General features: G+C 35.7%; 1 protein-coding gene across 6 annotated transcripts in view; it reads right to left on the bottom strand.

Moving 5' to 3' along the window:
- Positions 1-17209, bottom strand: part of TET1 (tet methylcytosine dioxygenase 1) — an 85795-nt gene that overhangs the window by 15457 nt on the left and 53129 nt on the right. For 4 of the 6 annotated variants that reach the window (XM_053664044.1, XM_037130666.2, XM_053664045.1 and 1 more), the window contains 5 exons: positions 14529-16833; positions 10924-11014; positions 10239-10332; positions 2015-2226; positions 213-363 (listed from right to left, as the gene is read on the bottom strand). In XM_053664044.1, coding sequence (XP_053520019.1) covers positions 213-363; positions 2015-2226; positions 10239-10332; positions 10924-11014; positions 14529-16833 — 2853 coding nt within the window. The remainder of the gene's footprint in view (positions 1-212; positions 364-2014; positions 2227-10238; positions 10333-10923; positions 11015-14528; positions 16834-17209) is intronic. The other 2 variants (XM_053664047.1, XM_053664049.1) reach the window with 1 other exon arrangement.

The following is a 17209-nucleotide window of genomic DNA, read 5'->3' as shown; positions in this document are numbered from 1 at the left end:
GGGAGAAGGAGGAAGGAGCCAGGGACCACTGGAATTTGGGTTAACGAAGACTTAACCTAGTTTATTTAGAATTCTAATTTATTTACATAAGTATATATGTTTATTGTTTTGCCATTACTTTTAATACTTAATTTTTTACTATTTCGAAACATTTTCAAGAAATGCACTTACACATTCATTTGTATAAATTCAAAAGTTAAAAAGGCACTTACATGTAAGGGAGAGCTTGGATCAATTCTAAATCTTCTAGGGCTTGGGCTTCTACCAAATTTGCAGCCATTGAAATACATACTCCATGAACAGCCAAAGGAGAACGAAGCTCCACAAGTCTCTGGATCAATTCCTTGACATGTGCAGGTGCGACTGTAGGATGGTAATTGCAAGAGAATGAACTGATAAAGCAGGACAGTACTCCAGCCAGAACATTTCAGGACAGTATATAACTTTTGAAGTAGATGGCTAATAAACTGACTTTAAGACATCTGTTTTATTGCTTATTATAGCTAAAGTACTGTTAATAACACAAAGCTAAGTGGATGTGAAAAGAACTAATTTTTAAACTACAATGTTCGTTCAAGATTGTAAATTCAAATAAATGGTAGTAAAAGATACAGATCGGAAATGCTCATAACCTTGTTTAATTTGATGATGGTCTCAGGAGGGAATATAAATGGCTTAGATTTTACATCCTAGATCTGTTCCCTATCAGCAATGAAAACTACAGCATCTCATGTCCTCTTTGGACTGACCTTCTACTCATGAAGGACACACAAGTAAACTTGAACAAATGAAAAGAAAAACCATGTTATGGAATAGGAAGGTTCAATATCATAAAGATGTTCATTTATACTTTAATGCAATCCCATGAGAAATATCATTAGATTTATCTTAAAACTATATAAATATAGTACGAAGCCTATTTGGAACCACAAAGGAATAAAAGAATAATGAAGAAAGCCTTGAAAAAGAGTAAGAATGGCAAGCTGGCACTACCAAATATTAAAATATAAAGCCTCTATGATGTAAGAAATGTGGTACTCAGTACCTGAAAGGGCAGGACAACAATACAGCATTCTAATGTGTTTAACCAGCATTTCAAATTAAGGAGAAAAGTAGTACTCTTTAGAAAGTAGTGCTGGGATAAATGGAAAAAATATGATAGAAATGAGTCTCTTCTTCCTACCATTGAGTGGCATAAATTTTTAAAGACATGAGAGATTTGTGTTTTAAAGTATTCATGATTTCAATGTTTGAAAAGAAAACATTGGGTGAATTACTCTATAAGTTGAGAAATAAAAAATGTCCATAAATACCATTCAAAATTGAGACATAACATGGTGAAAGATAGATTAAAAATTTTTTGCAAAAGATGGCATTACAAAAGTAAAAAAGACAAGTGGTAAGCTGTTAAAAGCATTCACTAATTATACCACAAAGGGTTTATAGTCCCAGTATGTAAGAGTAGATTTCTATTAAGTGGACAATCCTTTCAAAATATGGGCTGGAATAATTATCAAGATGGTGGACAAAAAAACAAATAAAAATGGTAAATAGCTCTTAACAATATGAAGAAATTCTCCCATTCATAATATGAAAAGCGCAAAATCAAATATAAACTGATTAAATGGGCAAAAACTCAAGGGTGACAACATACTCATGGGCAAAACCATAGGGAAACAGTTATCCTCGGACATGGCTAGAGGAAAGGAAAATGGGACAATTCCCTGTGGACGATTTCCCTTTACGGGGAAAAAAAGAGGTCTCCTCCAGATTCTTGTGGTGAGTGGGATAAGATATTAAAGAAAGAAGGAATAAAATATTCTAATGAAGAATATCCTAAAATTGTCTTAACTCGCTAAGAAATCATGTCTCTCTTTAAAGAAATGGTCGTTCCTTTTAGTTGCACAATATTTAAAATCTTGTTCTCCCATATGCATAGTTGGTAATTAATTAACAATTTAACATTATAAATAGAGGTCTGAGTGTCAAAACAGTACAAAACACATATGATTACTTTTCATTGAGAGTGCATCTCCGGTCTGTGGGATGGCCATTGTATGACTTTAGGTTTTCGGTAAGCTCCGTATACAATCTGTCTGCCATGGGAAGAGGAATGCCTTCCCACACCATGATGAGTACCACAATCACAGCTGTGGAACAATGATGGCCTGGCCGCTGCTGAACCAAACAGAGAACTTTCTCTTCCTCGCTGCTTCTTCTTAAAACCTGCAGAAGCAGAATACATTCATTTATGGAAAAAGAAAACCTAAAGTCAAATGCAATGTATATTGCTTTCATAGCTCTGCAATACTGCATTTTATCTTTTAAAATCACTATTTCCCGAAGTGTCGAAGCCTAGAGGACCTTCAGTTGCCTTCCTGCACATAGCTCATCACAGAGTATCCCCGGTTACTTCACTAAGAACAGGCAGACCAGAAACCTGTGATATGTGGTTATTATTTGTAAAAGCAGGCCAAAGCAGTCTGGGTTTATTTCATTGTTGGTACAGTTTTGCAAAACAGGTATCAGAGGATCCTGGGGAAAAGAGTCAGTTGCTTTTATACAAATGTCACAACAGGACAAATCGAGCTAGATGAAAATAAACAAGGATTCCCAACATGGAAAATAAATGTGAGCAATCACATTTAGCATCTGAGGAAAGTTATGGATCTTTTCCTTGAGTGAATGGCTTACTAAATAGAATAATGAACATGTAAATCAATGTTCCTGTGATTCCTTTCCATGCCATTGCCAGGATTTATCATACCCATTTTATCATGAGATTAAAGAGTCCAGCTGACACGGTGAAAGTAAAGCACAACAATCAATTTTGAATATTTATCCATGTAACATGCACTACGTCATACCCACAGAGTGCTAAAAAGTTGTCAAAAGTATTTAAAATATTGCTCAGTGGTCCTAGTGCTATAAAAACAATTACATAAAAATGTTGACACAACATGAAATCATCCACCTGTATTTAAACCTCCCTCCCTGTAAAACAAGTTTATAAGGAAGACATTGGCCACATTAATTAGTAAGTAATTAGTAACGATAAAACTGCCAGTTCCTGGGAACAAAATTGAGCAACCAATAGCATAAAATTCCACTTTTGTGGCTAAAATAATATTATATGAACTGGAGATGAAACTTCTGAACTGAAGATGTTAGTTACCCAGCAGAACTTCCTTCTGTCACTGCAGACAGTAACAACCACCGCTACCAAGGAAGCCCCTGAGTAGAGTTTGTTTTAGGACCTTCCCCTTGAACACAATTATTAAATTAACATTTTAAACCTATATTTATATATCCTTCAGAGGCAAATAAGAATACATTTGCTTTTTTTAAAAAAGCTTCAATGGACAATGATGTATATTGTATCAAACAAAATTATAACAAAAAGAAAAAAAACAAAAAAACAAGGACTTCACTTCATAAGGGTGCCAGAAGGAAAAGATTGAGAAGTTGGAAATCTATTTGAAAAAATAATGAAAGAAGCCTTCCCTAATCTGGTGCAGGGTTTAGACATGCAAGTCCAGAAAGCACAGCGAGTCCTGAATAAGATGGATGTAAGGAGGCCCACACCAAGACACATCATCATTAAAATGCCAGGTGTTAAAGATAAAGAATCTTAAAACAGCAAGAGAAAAATCAGTTAACTACAGGGGAATCCTAATAAGACTGTCAGCTGATTTTTCAAAAGAAACTTTGCAAGCTAGAAGGGATTGGCAAGAAATATTCAAAGTTATGAAGAGCAGGGACTTATATCCAAGATTGCTCTACCCATCAAAGCTATAATTTACCATGGAAGAGCAGATAAATGCCTTTCCATCCAGACAAGAAAAAACAAAGGGAGTTTATCATCACCAAACAATATATGAAATTTTAAAAGGGACTTATTTAAGAAAGAGAAGATCAATACTAGGAATGATAAAATGCCAAAAATACAAATCTCTTAACAACTGAATCTAAAAAACAAACTAAACAAACAAAAGGAACAAAGACAGAATCATGGCTAGGGAGAGCATTTTGATGGTTCTCAGATGAGAGACAGGCATTGGGTGAATGGGTGAAGAGGTGAGGGTATTAAGAAGAGTAAATAGGTCCTTACAGAATAGCCATGGGGATATAAAGTACAATACAGGAAATGGAGTAGCAAAAGAACTTATAGGCATTACCCATGAACATCAGCAATGGTCAGGGGATTGCCTGAGGGAGCTGGGGGTGCTGGGTGGAGGTGGGGAGGTCAAAGTGGGAAAAATCAGGACAAGTGTAATAGCATTATCAATAAAATATTAAAAAAAGAAATTCCCTTAAAAAGGAATGAAGCAGGTAAGCAAACTTAAAAGTAGTTCTAATGGTACATTAGCAGACAACAGGTTTAAGTGAAGAAAAATGTTTTATTATAACAAAAACAGTCAGTGAAAAAGGTAAGTCAATTAAACATCTACAGACTGCATCAACTTCTTGGCTTCTGTCTAATTTTCATCACTAAAACATAGATCGGTTTTCTCACATCAGCAAGATACCACAGCCACCAAAGCAAACAAGTAAGCCACTCCCTTTATTACACTGACATGGTAATATACAAAGAGGTGCCAAATCTGGGCACAGAAAAAGGCAGCCCCATGGTACAGGCCAAAAGCCAAAAACAACCAAGTCAGCTATTAGGCAGAACCTTGGAGCAATGGAAAGGAACTGTCTTTGAAGATGACATTGTATGAATCCACATACAATGGTTTGAAACTATTTGGATACCTTGACTTCCTTTACACTTCACCCCAAAACTCTGGTCCAACATCTGACCAGACCAGGCTAAACATATTCAGTTGTATGTGATCCTACAGAGGGGACCCATCAACTGGTGCCTGATGTGAACTGCTCTGGCATAGTGGCTGTCAGGGCAGCCTGTCTGAATTCTCCTTCCTGCTCCTGCCATGGCTCCAAAGGCTCCACTGGGAAGAGGAGAGTGAATAGGGCATAATGTATGCAGGGAATTATATCACTCCTTCCACCAAAGTCTGCGTAACAAGATAACTAGACCCTGACAAATATAAGATTACAAGAAAAAGAGTAAAGCACTGTTAAGAGTAAAGGCAAAACGATGTGGGGGAATGGCTCAGAAAGTTGTGCTGCCCAATCAGAATTTGCTGTTTGCCATTTTGTGTCCAGCTATTTAAAAAGAGAAGCCAGCCCTGGCAGAGTAGCTCAGTTGGTTAAAGTGTTGTCCAGACATACCAAGGTTACAGGTTCAATCCCTAGTCAGAGCATGTTCAAGAATCAACCAATGAATGAGTAAATAAGTGGAACAAAACAAATCTGCCTCTCTCCCCCCACTCCCACTTTCTTCTCTCTCTCTCTCTCTCAAATCAATAAATAAAAATAAAGAGAAACAATAAACCTCTCCTTCAAGAAAAAAGGGCAAATGAAGCACAAAAAATTAGAAAAGAATTCAACCACTATCTTTTTTTCAACCATTATTAACAAAGAAAGTCTGCACAGAGAGACGAAAAATGAACATAAAGTCACACAATGTTTGAGTTTGGTATTAATTATATAGCAAATGTACACTATGGAAAAAGAAAAGTAAATTTGGGGCAATGCAATCCACTAGTTGAATGTTTATGAGATTCCTTAGTTTAAAATAATTGATCTTCATTTCCTCTTACCCCTTTTCTAATTTCATTCCTCCATAAAGCATCCATATGTAAGGCTTAATTGCCCAGGTATTGTTGAAAATAATCTGCTTCTAAGGTCCTAAAAACTATGCACACTATTGAGATAACTAATCCTTCCATTCTTTTCCATTTAACTCCTATCAAAAGTTCAAGTTTAGGGTGAACAACTTCAGTGGACTATTACTTGTAATGATTAAAAGTTTTTCATGCCTCAGAAAAAAGCTAGTAACGGATACCACAACAACACTATTTCTAGATACCAATTCAAATTTAAAATATACTAAAATATTCCTATTTAAGTTCCATATCCACTCACTCAACAAAAATTTATTAAGTATTAGCTATGCACTGGGCATTACTCTAGACACTAACAATGAACAATACAAGTATTTTAAGTAAGACCATTTGCAAAAAATAAATTTGATTAACATCATGATTTTTCAAGCATATATAATCACTCTAGGCCCATTTCATTCCTTTTCACAGACATATGGAATGAATTTTTGTTTTTGTTATCAGAATTATACTTTTGAATTGTCATTAGTAGATACCAAAATGTTCAATAAGTTGCTTAGCAACTGTGCTTTATTTAGTTCCTTATCACTGGATTTTTTTGTATTTGTGAAAGCTGCCAGATATATATCACTATATATCAAAATATTCTATTTAATATGAATATTGCAAAAGGGAAAATAAGAAAGTAATTTTGTTGCAGTTGCTGCATGGAAAATGCTAAATACTCTTCTTTGTACCCAAGAACCCTGGAAGAGGAGTTGAACCAAAAGACGAATTAAACAGAAAGTTGTTACCAAAATCTTTAAGCTTCAGACTTCATACATATTTTCATAAAATATAGTAGTATAATCCAAAATTCTAACAGTGAAATGATTGTTATTACATTAGAGGAGGTTTGAAAGAATAGAACGTTCATCCAAAGTCCCAACACTTAATCCACCTACCTTGTTCTTTTACATTTATATTTCATGAACTTTTCTGTTAATATATTCTATGAAAAAACGATGTTAATGTTTAATAGCATTATTTTGTAAAATAAGATTCACAAGATGTAATAGGTATGAGGTATATTGAATAGGACTAAGATAGATATATTTTACTAAATCAATGCAGTGTCTTACACATGGTGATATTTAGAGCAGAAGACATATATCGCGAGTCTCCAAGATGTCCACCATCTGCTTTTTATAGCCTTGCACAGTCCCCTTCTACATGGAATAGGACTTATTTGTGTAACAACTTCACACATGTCACAAAAGAAATTGTGGCTTCGTCCATGTTACCTTTTGATTGACTCTCTCTGGGAGGAAACCAAGCTGCCATGACATGAGAAAGCCCTGTAAGAAGCCTTTTAAGAAAGTGAGGCCTCTAGCACACAGCCATCCAAGAACTACAGGCTCCTGCCTGTAGAAGAACTTTTTAGAATATTCTTTTTAAAACACAAATCAATAGATACCATACCACTAATTAAAATATATTACAGGTTTCATGTTGTTTGTAAACTAAAACCCAAGCTCCTCATGACGACTCGTGAAACCAGCCATACATACTCTGGTTTCTAGCTGCTTTTTACTCCCCCCCCCGTTCCAATCTCAACCTCCTCAACTTCAAGGCTCCCCTTAGATTATTAAAAATGTACTCTCTCCCATGACCTCTGCACTGTTTTCTTTGTTCAGGAATACTCCTTACAATTTTGGAGGCATTCTTCTTGCATACTCAGCTCCTTTTTCATCACTCAGATCTCAGCTTAAATGTTCCCTTTTCAAAAAAAAAAACCCGGAAAAAAAAAAAACCCAAAAAACAAACAAACAAAAACAACAACAAACAAACTTCCCTTTCCAGATCACCCTTCCCTGATGATCCCATTCCTATTAAAGACAGAAGCAAGATAAGGACACCACATATAAACCAATAGAAAGTTGGAGTTAGTTTGGTAGACTATAAGTGTATTAAATGAGATAAATTAAAGGTATAAAATTTGGAAAGGAAAATAGATTACATAATTGTATATCTCAGATACACAAAAGAAATAAATTGGAAAACAAGAAATATGTAAACAGGATGGAAACAAAATTTTTAAAGACTCTGAAGGACAAAAATCATTAACAAATTAAAAGGCGTAACAAGTATGATGGGGAGACTAAATATCAACAAAATACAAATTGCCCTGGCTGGTGTAGCTCAGTAGCTTGAGCACGGGCTGCAAACCTAAGGGTCACCAGTTCAATTCCCAGCCAGGGCACATGCCTGAGTTGCAGGCCAGGTCCCCAGTACAGGGCACATTAGAAGCAATCACACATCTGTCCCTCTCTTTCTCCTTCTCTTCCTTACTCTCTAAAAATTAATAAATAAAAATATTTTTTAAAAAACAAAAAAAATCACCAAATTTTTTTGTGTAATATGATTCAAATAAAAATACCAGTAGGACTTTATTCTTGCAATGAGACAAGGTGATTACAAAATCATATGGAAAAATAAATAAGGCAATAGTAGTCGATAAATTTCTGAAATTTTAAAATGAGGAATTATTTCCGTTGCATATGAAAACATATTATAAAACCTAAATACTTAGAGCAGTTTGATGTAGATACAGGAGAGACTCAACACTGATGTAACAGATAAAAAATCTTCTAATATAAACAAATACAAATCAGTAGGAAAAAACAGACAAGATAACTGGGTAGTCAACTGGAAAAATATAAGTTGCTATTAACGAGCCACACACAAAAGATACAATATACTATAGCCAAAGAAGAAAAGATGAAAGAACTCTTAATCTTTTCAATTTAATTTAAATAACATGAAAGTTAAAAAATAATGACAAACCGAGGAAATCCATTTACAACTTTTATCACTAATGGTCAATTTCCTAAAGGAGTTCCTATCAAATCAATGGAACACTAATGGGGAGTCCATATATTATTTCTTACTTTAAATATTTTCAATCATCTTTGTTACCTTTTCAAAAATAGTGAATAAAATAAAATGAAGATCACTGTAGCTAATAGATTCACCAAAACTCTTACTCATGGAGGTTGACTTGTATGAGTGAGTGTGTTGAGGAAATTGAGAGGGTGCTTAACTTTCATAGCTGAGTTGAAAATAATGTGAAAATCAGTGCATAGCATGAACAGGCCAATCTACAAAGTGAGGAAATATTAGTTTACACCCACCAACCTCTACCCCTACCCCAATCATTCTCAGAGATTTTAGGGGAAGTTTTTAGACTTCTAGGGGGGCAGTTTACAAAATTTTATTCACCAAGCCTAGTCTCAAAACGTGTTAGTGATGGCTGGTGTGACTTTGGGCCAGTGCCTTCCTGTCTAATGACTGGTAGAACTTACAATTTTAAAAAATCTCTCTCATGGTAAAGAAATCCAGATTTAAGACGGCCTGGGGTGGTAGAGTAGCTTCAATGGTATCATCAGGGACGCAGTTATCTGTCTTTCCCCCACCATCCTTGGACAAACCTTCCACTATCAAGTCAATTAGAGGTTCCAAATGGCTGTTCGACCTCAAACCATTAAATCCACATTTTATAAATGTTGAGGGGAAAGAGATACACACAAGAGGGCATACTATATGATTCTTGTTCTATGGAGTTAACTTCTTTAAGAGCTCTTTATAGTGATACAGGTCAAAATAGTAGTTGTCTTCATGAGGAGTTGTTGACCCGGAGAGAATATACAGAAGCCTTCTGGGATGCTAGAATGATTTATATCATTACCTGGATAGCTGTTATGCAATAGAACTCCTGTACACTTAAGATCTTTACATTTTATCAAATGTAAGATAAGTGTCTAAACAAGGTGTATTCAACTTCTCTGAGCTTATCTGTATTTTACTAAGACTATGCTCTTCAAATAGATTGAAGCAACACAGTATCTGGTGGTCAGTGCCCAACTCTTGTTCTATTTTCAAAATGGAACAATCCATTTTGAAAAGTATGTAAATACAAAATACCCAGTTAGTGACTGGGCACCCATGAGAGCTTTGCCCTTCTTTTCTGGTACACACTACTATTTCTGTCCTTATTGTGCTTCCTTTTTGCTCATACCTGAGTACACTGATTGTCACCACTACTACCTTCAAAGGTTGAAAAGTAACCAAACCACAGTCTAATGGAGTAGGTAAAATTGTGGCCATTATCTTACTTTAGGAATACCTGGGCTCAAACCCTATCTTCAGTTTGCATTTAATGTTTCTCTTTGAAGGGATATAAAAATAATGGCTTTCACCTACTCCTTTTCTAATTCCTAACAGAGTCCCTCTGTGAGTATTTATGAGGCAATGTGTCATGTTCTTTATATAGTGTCTGATGTGTAATATAAGGTAGTAGTAATTTTTATTATTTATTATTTATTGCTATCATCATCATCAAATTAGAGCACAGGGATATTAAATGATTCTATGGCTAAGAATTCCAAATACACTGGTTAATATCCTTATGGATGTGAATATCCTACTAAGAATGTTCATTTGGCCATGAACAGTTTTTCAATTGAGAACTTCTTAAAGAAGCTGAATCCAATACAAAATACTTACCCACTTAGCGACTGGGCACCCATGAGAGCTTTTCCCTTCTTTTCCGGTATACACTATTTTTTCTATCCTTATTGCTTTTCCTTTTTCCCCATACCTGAGTACAAAACACAGTGAAATGGAAATAATTGCACTACACACTTTTAACATCTTAATATACACAAGATAACATTTACAGAAGTATAAAAATCAAACATTCCTCATCATTTATTTTTGTTAAACATTTAGTTTTCTGTGGCAGATATTTTGTTAACCAGTTGTTTGTTTACTTCTCCTTAAAATAGCCTCACTGCAAGATGGACAAAAAGGATGTATATAGTATAGATAGAGGTCATTTGAACTATTCTACCATTATTACACAATTATATATATATATATATATATATATATATATATATATATATATATATATATATATATCTTAATTTAGTACAGACAGTCTTGCATTGTCAGTGTCTTGTTGAGTGCCCAATGGCTCATATGGTAGCTGGTTCAACAGGGACCCCAGGAAACTATTCTTTCCCTGGGCCGTAAGAAACATCCAACTCATACTCCTCCAGGTTCTCCGTTCCCCTCATACTCCTCCAGGTTCTCCGTTCCCCTCGTGCTGGTGCGAAGAGAGAACTTCTCTGCCTTGAGCCAGGTCCATAGTAACGAATGGTTTTAACAGGGAAGTACATTTTCTCACCTATTCTCCATGATTTCCCTGACAGCAGCCACAGTTGGTCCTGCCCCAAGGTGTGTATAATATGGGCCTTTTTCTTTTTGTGTAACTCGATCTGTGGAAGGAAAAAGATTATGAGACCCAAGGTTTTACAGAGCTGTGTAGGGGCAAGGAAGAGGTGTTTTTACTTCCCCCCCCCCCCCAATTCAGAACAATGAATTTTGACAAGGTTTTGGCAAGCTTTCATAATTAAAGTTTAGGGCAATAGAACCTGGAATTTAGCTTGTTACTGTTCCCTTCTGCTCCTAATTTTTTCTTCCCCAGAAAAACAGAGGGGCAAGAATATTTTAAGATGTGGGTCATATTTATTCTCTTATCTCCTGCTTTAAAAAACTTATTAATAATTGCAGTGCAAAGTTAAAATTTATCCGAGTGATATATTTTTAAAGCATGGCCTCAGACTCCTATTGAGCCCCAAAATTGCACTGCTAAGAATTTATTCTACTCTTTGCTTACACATTATATAGTTATAAATTGAATGTACACAAGAATGTTCCTCATTACAAATATTTGAAATACCAAAACAGAGAGAGAGAGAAACACCCTTAACATCTGTCAGTAAGTCAAAGTTAAATAAATCAGGAGATGTTTATATAGTAGAAAACACTGAAGGTATTAAAGCAATGATATTTAAAAACATTGAAAAATCTAAGAAATGTATAAATTTTTATTTTTAATTTTTTTCAATTACAGTTGACATTCAATATTATTTTGTATTAGTTTCAGGTGTATTAACAAATTTAAGAATTCTTAAGATAAAAAAGCAAAATCCCTAAAATAGTGTTCTAAAGGACTTATGTTTTGTAAAATTTCAAACAAAATTAAAATCAGTATAATATTGCCCTGGCTGGTGTGGCTCAATGGATTGAGCACTGGCCTATGAACTGGAAGGTTGCAGGTTTGTTTCCCAGTCACAGCACATGCCTGGGTTGTGGGCCAGGTTCCCAGTTAAGGGTGTGTGAGAGGCAACCAATTGATATTTCTTTTGTACATGCTTCTCTTCCTCTCTTTTTCCTTCCCTTCCTCTATCTCCAAAAATAAATAAAATCTTCTTAACAATCAGTATAAGGTTAATTCATATAGAAAAACTGTACCAGAAGTTATGTCTTTAGAGAAGGAGACCTATTAGATGTTTGCATCATACTTCTGTACCATTTAAATTTTTACGAATGCGAATTACGCATATCTTAGAAAACAGTACTCTTAACTTGGTCTCTTAAAATCATGTCTAACTAGGATCACTGCAGAATGCATTTCTGGCCATGGGGTATCCAGCTACACCAAAAGTCATTATTGAACCATTTTAATTGGCCATCAAATATAACTTGGGATTAAGATCTGTACCTTCTTAAGCAACATACAATGAATAGATTTTAACTTATTGCTGGTGATCTGGAACCATAGTTCTTAACCGGGTGATTTTTTCTGAGGGAACATTTGACAGTATTTTTGGTTATGACAACTGGGTAGGGGTGTGTGTGTGTGTGTGTGTGTGTGTGTGTGTGTGTGTATGTGTGTGTGTGTGTAAAGGCCAGGAGTACCACTAAACTGCCTGCAATGCATAAGACAATCTCCCTACGACAAAGAAGTATTCTGTCTAGGTGTGGCTCAGTAGATGGAGCACTGGCTGGCCTGTGAACCAAAGGGTTGCAGGCCAGGTCCCCAGTAGGGGGCCTTCAAACCGCTGATCCTTTGGTTCACAGGCCAGAGCTCAACCCACTGACCCACACCAGCCAGGGCTAATGGCATTTTAAATTAGAGATCTTTTTCCCATTTATCATGATATTCAGAAAATCATTTTTACTTTTTTACTTCATATTTTTGAAACAACAGATGGTGAAAGTTACCAACACATGCTCTGGAGTTGGGACTGCCTGTCTCTGAATTACAGCTTAGTTATCTACTGGTGAAAACTTCTCTGTGTCAGTTTTCCTCATTTGTAAGACGGGGATAATAAGCTTTTTTTCTTTTTTTGTAAGGTTGTTGAAAACACAAATCCAGGGCATGGCACAGTGTCAGACTTGCAATAAATGATCTGGAATGGGTGTCATCACTATACCCTTCTGTCCTTGATCCTGGAACTTCTCAGTCTCCAGGTTCAGCCGTACCCAGACAGTACTGCCACCCTTTCCAGACTGTGAGATCCTTCTCAGAGGAGCCTATCCTTGGTGCCTGGCACATGGAAGGCTGTCAAAACTATGTGTTGAATTATAATTAGAAATGGAAGGATTCATTTCCCCAAATCAATGTACTTTGGATCATCAAGAACTGTAAGTCATTGCTATACTTCTCAATTTTTTCTACAGTGGTTAAAAAGTAACCAGAATAATATACTTTATCTCACCAAACAATCCTTTAACTACGCAGTTTGGAATAAACTACCTTTTTCTAATAAAAAGCCTTAGTATGTGATTTGGGGCACATTTTAAGAAAAAAACATATAATTAAACCTAGATGGGTTCAAAACAGGATATTTTACAAATTGTCCTATCATAAGTTGTATAAAAGCAGAAATAATGGGCTGCAAACAGCCAAACAAACTTTAACGACACAATCTCTTTAATCTCCTTACTTTTCAGCTACATTTAAGTAAATAAATTTCTTCTCATATTTAAGCACTTACATGAAACTTGACCATAAGGCACTGACTAATACTACAGGCTTAAAATTAAGCTTGCATCTGTTTCACATATCGAGCAAATTCTCATAAGACCTGTCTGAAAATCTTTACTCTAGCAAGATTTTCTCAGGGCTTTTAAAACACTGATCAAACTTTCTAAGGGCTTTTAAAACACTGATCAAACTAACTATTTGTTAGTTTCTGTATATTCTCTTTTAGTGATTCCTAAGGCACAATATATACAAACACATTAATTAGAAATTGGTCCACAACTCAGCTATTTCCACAAAACTATTTACTATTGTTGCTTGAAATAAGAAATCAATTATTTGTTTAAACATTTAAATATATTTTAAAACTGCGAAGGGTTTGCAAATTTTTCAACTGGCCAGAATTACAAATTTGTTTATATGTAGGCATCCCCTTTATATTGCAGATCATAAAAGCACTAGGTACTGAAAAAGAGATAAACCAGTTGGCTGGGGTTATCGGTGACACAGATACTTTCTACGGTGTTAAGTTGTACATATATTTTACATTCTCTGTGTGCATGTTATATATCACAACAGAAAAAATTTTTAAGCAAAAAACTTAGAGGTTAAAATTCTTTTGAATATAAGAAGAATGAACTGTAATAAAGTATTAAGGGAATTTACTCTTTTAATACGACAATAAACAACTGGAGAGACATTTAGCCTTGAGAGAAATCAGCAAACTTTCCACTTGAGAAAGTTTCCTAATTGTGAGTTGACTTTACAGTTTATCTGAGCAGAATCAATAAAGGTCCCATGGAAAAATGAGTATAGAATTATGTAGTCCATCTTAGCTAGAATAGGAGTAGGGCAAAAATGCCATATGTAAAATATAAACCAAATTTGACTTGGTCATGACTTAAAGCAATTCATGCAGGTAATGAAGAATAACACACACACCATACACAGGAACTTACCAATACAGTTGCAGGTCGGCAATTCAGTATCTTTTGTTTTGGATACCAGGTTTTTTGTAGAATTAGTAAAAAGGTTCATGGCATAATTATGACCATTATTCTGTGCATTGACTACTGGGGGACATTCTGATGCTCCAGCACTAGATAAACTGACGTCTTCATCACTTTTGGTAGAAACCACTGCAATTCCACCTGAATATGCTACATTTACATTCCTGAGAATTTGCACTGGGTCCAGTAAGGTCATATGAGATGGGCCAGGCCATACTAGCAGTCTCTGAGGATTGAGTTGGTCATTAACATCTTGCTGCAACTGTGTTTGGTCATTGTCAGCCATCACATTAGCACACTGATTAGTTGGAGAGGAGGGCTGGAGTAAAAGATGAGCATTCTGATTGACATTCACTGTTGGCTGTACCTGAGAAGTATAAACTTTTTCTGTAAACGACTGTCCATTGGATTCTGTTTGTAATAGGGATACGGGGAGAGAATCCAATGAATCAACCACCATCGTTGTTTCCTGTTGTGATTCAGGATTGTTTCGATGAAATTTTATCTGAGCTAGTGGAGGAAATAATTTTTTCTCTTCTGATGCTGAGCTTGTTTGAGTCAGTGGTTTGCATACTTTGGTTGTAGAAGGAATTGTTCCCAACAGAACAGGAAAATCACGAGTACAAAATTGACCAAATCTTTGAAATTTAGATGCCACCCAAATGTCATGTAACTTACTATACTCGTTTGACAACTGTTCCTGCTTTTTCTGGTCATTTTCTTGACAACTTGCGGCTTCAGGCTTCTTTTTCCGCCGATCTCTTGGTGGGGCAGGTTTTGTCTTTTTCTGGGTTGTGTTCTTCTGCTTTGTTAGGGGTGGGCTCTGATTATTTTGTACATTGGAAGGTGCTCTCTGTTGCATTGTTCCCTTCTCCTGACTGTGTGTGTGCTGTACATTACATTCAACAAGGTTTGTTGTTGTACTTTCCACATTATTTTCATTTGGTTTTATGTAATTGCATTTAATTATTGATGCAAGTTGTGTTAACTGTGTTGCGACATCTTCCTCTATTTTGCTATGAACTGTATCTTGACATAACAGATCGTCCTTTGAGTCCAGCTCTTCACTTCCACCCAGTGACTGGTTGCAGAGTCCTGGTTTACTACTTGTTGATGGCAACTGGAGATCAATTCTACTTGGAGCTACACTTTTATTGGTGTCAGTTATAGCTGAATTTGAATTTGGTATAATAAGAAATATTGGATTTTCCACTGTTGAGTATTCCTGTGACTTTGTGGATGCTTGGTTAGTAGCTGAGCTGCTATTAGACATGGAAATGATATTTTGGCCATTGAATACCACTGTGTTAAATGAACTTTGCTCTTCCAAAGATGGACACTGATTAAGGGTTTGAGGCTCCCCTTGTAAATTTGGTTCTTGGAGGTCGTCTCTCACCGAACAGAGGATAGCTTTACAGCTATTAAGCAAACTCGTGGTCTTCTGCCCTGTTTCTTCATCCTTCTCTGACTTCGATGGCGAGGAATTTTCTGAAGGGGCTTCTGAAAGCTGAGTCAAGGCTTCTATAGCAACCACTTGTTCTAGCGTTAATCTCCTGTCTTTTATTAGGAATTGAAGACTTGGTTGAACTGGAGATTCAAGTCTTGGTTCTTCACTTGGTAAATTTTCTAGAGATTTTGGTCGATCACTTTCATTGGGTGTACTGGTATGACTATACACATAGAAGTTTGCAGAACCTGGACAAGTCTTGGAGGTACAGCCAGGCTTCTGGAAGACGGAAGCATTACCCTTCCCCTTCAGATGATCACAGCTTGCAGTAGTGGCAATGGAGCTCATGGCATTGTTATGGTTTGCAGTATCTTTCAGGAGTTTATAGGAATTGTTTTCAAATGCCTTGCCAAATTCTTCAATGTTGAATTTTTGAAAAGACACACTGGTTTCAGTTGGTAAATAGTATACATTTTTAATGCCATTTCTTACAGCTTGTGGAAACAATTCTTGAGGTTCAAGGAGTTCAGTAAGTAGGACTGTGTTCCTGTCATCTTCAGAGGTTTCCGGTTTTTCAGCTTCTGTCACAATGGCCTTAACCTCTCTTTTGACTTGATCAGTTAAACGTGTTTTCTTGTTCTGCGCCCACTTCTCCACTTCAATGCCTGTCATACCTTCTTCATTCCCAGTTACATTTTCAGGGGGATGTACGTTCAATTCCAATTTTCTTTTTTCCCCCTGACCATGTCTACTGTATTCCATGGAATCTGACTTGGGGCCATTTACTGGTTTGTTGTTAAACTCTCCCTGTAAGACAAAAAAAGCAAATATTCATATTACCCATTTAAATATCTGAATAAGAGTCATAGGGATCTTACAATTTAAAAAAAAGTACATATAAAGCCCTAGAGAAAATACTATCACTTTCACGTGTTCAGAGAAATCATAAAATACCAATAAGAGGTGTGTAGAGAGAAAGAAAAAAGTGTAAACTATCATAATCACATGACTGTTAGTTAATAACTAGGTGTTTTTGGTATGTTTTTCTAAATAAATTTTTAAATAATTTTAAATTTGTATGATTCAATGGGCAATATTTGTATTGTGATGCAAAGTATACTAAAGTAGAACACACAGAAAGAAAATGTGTAAGTCATAAGTATATACCTTGTTTGGTTACCAC

This window comes from Artibeus jamaicensis, unplaced genomic scaffold, assembly GCF_021234435.1.
Source record: "Artibeus jamaicensis isolate MK-2021 breed Jamaican fruit bat unplaced genomic scaffold, CSHL_Jam_final contig_332, whole genome shotgun sequence".
Taxonomy (NCBI): Eukaryota; Metazoa; Chordata; class Mammalia; order Chiroptera; family Phyllostomidae; genus Artibeus; species Artibeus jamaicensis.
Note: the sequence above shows the minus strand (reverse complement) of the source record. Positions and strands in the feature narration are given on the sequence as shown.